General features: G+C 35.9%; 1 protein-coding gene across 1 annotated transcript in view; it reads right to left on the reverse strand.

Moving 5' to 3' along the window:
• Positions 1-6,213, reverse strand: part of Synj (synaptojanin) — a 137,196-nt gene that overhangs the window by 46,039 nt on the left and 84,944 nt on the right. The window contains exon 13 of the mRNA XM_081761800.1: positions 3,759-3,946. Within this exon, the coding sequence (XP_081617926.1) occupies positions 3,759-3,946 (188 nt within the window). The remainder of the gene's footprint in view (positions 1-3,758; positions 3,947-6,213) is intronic.

Consider the following 6,213-nt stretch of genomic DNA (forward strand, 5'->3'; position numbering starts at 1 on the left):
CAACCACTTGGTTTTCACATCCAGCGTCCGCGAATACGCAAGTTCACTTGAGAGTAAACATATCACAATGTTGAATATTACTGCTGAACCCAAAAGATGACAAGATTTTATGGAAAGGTGTACCTAATGGTAAAAAACATGGACCTACCTTCGTTATTCTGATACGGAAACCATTAATACTGGTAGGGTGACACGATTCACGATTCAAAAGTGTTTTGAAAAAACTGAGTGTAGTGAAACTATTACGATCCTACCAATATAAGTACTTATATCACGTAGTTCGGCAATCGATGAGACCTGTATGCTAACTAGTTACAGCGGATATACTATGTTCTTTGAATCGTTGCTTAGAATCGATACACTGAAGAGGGGCATTCATGCACGATCCGTAACAAAATTCAAACTTTGAATGGACCACAAATGGTTCAGCCTGCAGTCACAATCTCGTTCTATCTTACTTTTTCCTCTTTGATTTTATAGCGTAGTTTTACAATTTAGATAATTTAATTTTCTGGACGATGAGAATATCAATGATTTTACCCCAAAATCTGCTGCCTGTTAATGTCTACAGAATACAATGAAATGAAATTAAATTAAATCTTTGAGTTTTACGTCCGACGGTTATGTTAGCTAGGCTAAACGAGACGGTGATGATGAGAAATGAATAAACTGGTGGAATACAGAAAGTGGGAGGAAATAGGAGAACCCCGAGGAAACCCACGCACACGGTGTTTGTCCACTACAAAGCTTAGTTGGCGTGAGCTAGGATCGAACCAGTGACCCCATGCACCAGAGATGAACGCTCTACCTTTGCGCCATCGCCCCCCTCCTACGGAATACATTATTGGTAGAATGTCGAAAGATCATTCTAATGGATTGTATCGAGGTATGGTGACTCAGTGGTAAGTGCTCACCTCTAATGCAAAAAGTGCAAGGTTCGACCCCAAGAGTTTTTGAGGGTAACACTATCTCTCTAGATTTCTGCCAAGCACAATCGTAGGACGTTAAAGTAGTATTAATTTCTAATTAACCGTACTTTACAGAATAAGATTCTATTATAAATATGTTATATAATGCAGTGTCTCACCTTCAACATATTCCTAGTTTCATTCATCTTTTCTTGTCAATGACCAATAGAACCAATTAACTAACAGTCATTTCGTCTCCATAATCCATCAACCAGTCATATTCTATGATTGGTTTCTTGCTCACTTGTTTTAACAAATTAAACAATCGAGCAGTGCTGTTTCCAAAATAACTCACAACACGTGTAACTTTACAGAAAACTATATAGATATCGACGCAGTCATTTGAAGTTTTTGAGAAAAGAACTGTCAGAGAACATTTCACATAAATAGTTTGCTATTACTAAATGCAATACTAGAGAAACCTTTTAGTGAGAAAGGCAGGCACAAGCATCTAATATAGGATGTCGGCTTTAGAAGTTTGTAGTCTCAATAGCACTGTTAGTAACTACGCAGGCATGGGCGTTTAGACAAATTGGACCCAAGCAGCTATGCTAAAGAAGTTCAATATTCATTCTCATTTAATCACATTTCCTTAACTAAATTTACAGTGATCTTTATTATGAGCTAATTTTGAGGATACTCATTTTACTTTGTGCAATTGACTTGAAGTGCGTTTCGTTTTATTTCTGCGTTTCCTTTTATTCTACGCCATAGTGTACTCTTTATTCACGTTTAATCTTTACCCGTGGGAAAGGAGCTGGTACTGTGCTCTCACAGACTCTGCTAACACATCATGATAAGGTTCCAGCCAATGACAGTACATGTGCAAACGAAATGAATAAAAATTCGTGTTATGAGGGGGTTGGAAACTTCATTTTACCCCCGGGTTCTAGACCTATGGGCGGGGCTTCGTGAGAGAAGTTGGAAGAGCAATAGACTATTCAGAAAGATATCTGCGTAACGTATGGACCTGCGTCTGATAATTGTGCATTTTTTCTATATATATATATATATATATATATATATATATATATATATATTAAAAAAAAATCCTTAACCTTTGTGTTTAGTATGTAGAAAACTAAGAACATGCATAATATAAATATAGTAAGTTGGGCCATGTATTTAATTCAGGATTTCTCCTCTATGCATGTTATGTGCATAATAGTTCGTTTAGTATGTTTCAGCTATCATTGTTTAATCCATAACTTCTAATGTAGTGGTTTATTGTGGTTGTTGGTGATGAGGTTGGAACAAAACATTTCTGTATAGATACATTTGTATGTACTCAGGCTGACATTAGCGAAGCTGTCAATGCGCGATGCTGAACGGATTCCAAGTTCGATTCCCGAGCTTGGTTATCACGTTGGTTTCTTTTCCTATCCACAGAATTCATTATAACTTCAACCAACAAATTCTATGAAAGCACACTACTGCTAGGAACGTGGTTTACACTCATTTCCTCCTCACATACACACATAGTCATACAAAATACAGTGAAACCTGTAAAGTTAGTTACCTTTGCAAATTGGCCTTTTTCAATTGCTTTAAAAACTGCACGAAACAAACTACCAGAATTATTAACTGAAATTAATTGTATGCAGCATACAATAAGTACATTAGCTAGAAATGTAAATGTAAGTTAATATCAAAGTACTGTATCCACAGTGTTTGAATTATTGGGGGAATAACAAAAATAATTGATCGATTGATTTATTGACGTTTAATAGGGATGTTAGCATCGGGGCTATTTGTCCCCGTCCCGATTACCTAGACTGCTCAAGACACGAACTGTCATAAATACACATTAAACACGAACAAATCGAAAGACATTGAAAACTGCTGCACAATACAAAAGATATAAAAATAAACAGAACAACAAGAATAATAAAGAGCAAACTATAACAAGAAAAGGGAAATATTAAGCAGTAACAACAAACATTGAACAATAACAATAAATACTGAACAAATAACAATAAAGAATGAGCAATAACAATAAAGAATGAGCAATAACAATAAAGAATGAACAATAACAATAAATAAAGAAATAAAAGTCACAATCAAGACTACAAACAGTAGTATAAAAGACATACAACGACAAAAAGAACAAGGAACAATAAAATAGACACATGCAGCAAAAAATTAACAACACTCACAGAATGTGAGCAAGGTTACAAGCGTGAATAAAAGAGTAGACTCACTGAACAATATCAACGTCATTACCCAATGCAGGTCAAGTGTACGCGGCAGTCGTGACGTGAAAAAAAAATAATAAATAAATCCCCCTGTACACAAACAAAAGCATCACTGGGTATTTATATGGACCCCGCATGGGAAAATGCAAACTCCATAGGAAAGGGTGCTGAATTTGCAAGCGAAGGGAAGAAGTTCGCATAGAATTCTGTGGCACACGATTTGATCTCAATAGCTTTTTTTTTCCTCCTCACTGAAGGTTTTCTAGAATTCTAATGAGAAAGCAGTCTTGAAAAACCAGCAACACATTGAGCAAGGCAGTCTTGAAAAACCAGCAACACATTGAGCAAGGCTATGAGATATATATATAACACGAACACGTAACAGTTTCAGCATATTAGCTGTCTTCATCCGACTTCTACTCTTTCCCTTGTTCTTCTTTTTGGTTTGCTTTTTCTCAACTGTTGAACAACGAAATCAGACTAACTTTCTACTAGAGAAAGTATCTGTTAATTAAAAAGAAAGAAAAAAATATTGCAGAAACCAACTGACGCCTTATTTCTGTAAATTTAATACAAATTTAACCTTTTTACATACCTGTAGCTCCTCCTAATCCAGTCTTCACAGAATCTACAGCCACATCTCTAATATATGGCGCATGGCAAGGGCGAACAAACAGGAAAAGGCAGACTCCAACGAGCTGTATATACGTAACCATTACGTATTTATGGTCCCTTGACAAAACTTTCTGTAGTTCCTCACCCCAAGCTTTCGCATTTTCAGTGCTGGAAAACATGGATTATAACCATACTGTGCACATATTATTGAAACAAATAATAGATCAATGCACAAGTTGGTTATTCTACACAAAAGTGTGAATTTGGCGACATCAATCAGGACCCAAATAATAAGGGATTATTTCAGATATAACGTATACAGAAATTTTATTTGCAACAATGGGTCAATATAAATAACACGTAAACTCGTAATTTAGAGTGAATGAATGAGAACTAATGAATGAAAAGAACGAAAAAAGGGAAAATATGAGTGAAAACATTTACGAGCATGATTATATAAATTCACACGATGTATCTTTTTCTTTACCCTACGAGAATTAAACTTAAATGTGCTACCCTAGAGATAACACGAATTTAGTGTATAAATCAACATACAGCAGTATAACAAGGATCATCTTCCATACTTCAGGAAGAAATATAGTTAGTGTATTCAGAAAGTAACCGGAGCTTTTAATATGCTACTGACAAAATGTAGGTGTGTAACAGAAAATGACAAACATGCAAAATATGGATAAAGAAGTACATTAGATTTAAAAACATAACAAATCTGGAAGTTCACGATAAAAATTTATACAATACTTTCATGCCAAAAAAATCTTCTGACCCTGCCTTTATCGTGTGTGTATTAAATGATTCTCTTCCTAGCTTTTACTTTTTTTTTTTTTTTTGTGTGTGTGTGTGTGTGTGTGTGTGTGTAACTATTTGCTTTCTTAGTTAAGGCTTAACTAGGGATACATATTAAACCCAGTTCTCATGTCTAAAGTGAGGTAATTAGCAAGGAACATCTGTGTGTTTTTAATTAGAGAAGAACAAGTAATATCTGTGAGTATTTAAGTTTTATGTTTTACAGTTCTACACTGGATCAAACAGCGAATGGAACTCGCAACGAGAATACCAACACATACACATGTTAACCATTAACGAAAACCGGATTCCTTAGTTTTCATTCTGTCAAAATTTAACCTCACCAAATTTTGTCTAAAATGTCTTTGCTCTTTCACCCGGATAAAGACTGAAAGAGGTTTAGGTTTAATACAGTGGTTGTGTAAGCGGGGAGCTAGTTGTGTCCCCGCCTTCTGAGGAACCTCTGACGGTAGCTGAAACAAATGATCAATTGCTCGTTCATCAATAGAGCAACTCGACGGGGATTTGTGGTCAATAATTGTGCTTGCCTCAGGACTTACTTGTGTGTTTGGCTGTACTTGCTGAGCGGGAAGACTCTCCGGTCTCCAGAACTTCAAGAACTATGTTCATACATAGAATACAGCAAAAGAACGAGAAATTATCCGTTTTACACAGCGAGTCATCCGTGGTGGTCCGGTATCCCAATTTCCTGTCCTATCTTTGGCTCCATGTGCCCATTCACTAATTTGTTGACTAAATTTTGGATGTCAGTCTCGCTTGTGATGTTTTGCTATACTCTATACATACAGCAGACATACCGACATTTAGTTGACAAGTTATATATAGTCTCTAAGTTAATATTTATTGTTTTCTTTACTACTTCTTGTTAAAGTACAGCAAGTATACACAAGTACAATAATGTATATACATTATTTTCAATGTTATTGGAATGAGTTAGGACGATTTATTTAGTCTTGTTTGCATCGAACTGAGCGGGAAGGAAATCTTTAATGAGCAAGTAGAGAAACCTGTGCAACAAGTTAATTCACTCACAGCATATTCAAGATTTTCTGATATTCATGTTGGGCCAAATCCATATGAAGTGGTACAAAGATGGGGAAAACGGTTGCTCGACCATCTCCAAAAATTATAAAACTTTGCATGTAACGAACCTTGTGTATGAGAAGGCCAATAACACTATTCACGTTGTCGTATGTACAAGTGTTCCTGAATGGCGGCCATATTTGTTGTCGGTGGAGTGTCATTTTTTGCATTTGCAAGCGTTTACGAAAACTACAGTTACTCAGGACGAAAGTATCAGACGAACTCCAAACAAAAACAAATGTTTACAGGAGAGACTGAGGTACACGGAGAAAATAAACTTTTGCTTCTAAATAAATATGCAGGGTTGCAAACCAAACATGAAATCACTAGAAAAAGTACAGAAAATTACACTTTTAAAGGGGCTGTATTTTGGAATGGCATAAAGTGGGGGAGGTTCATAAATTTTGTGCTGAAAACTATTGCTTGTAAAGAGTCTGTAGAAATATACACACCAATGATACTACTGGCATCGTAGATTTATGGGGGTCCGAAAGTTGAAGTTTGTGACTTTTATGCCATGTTTGGGG

Source organism: Thermobia domestica, chromosome 6 (genome assembly GCF_964235325.1).
Source record: "Thermobia domestica chromosome 6, izTheDome1.hap1.1, whole genome shotgun sequence".
Lineage (NCBI taxonomy): Eukaryota > Metazoa > Arthropoda > Insecta > Zygentoma > Lepismatidae > Thermobia > Thermobia domestica.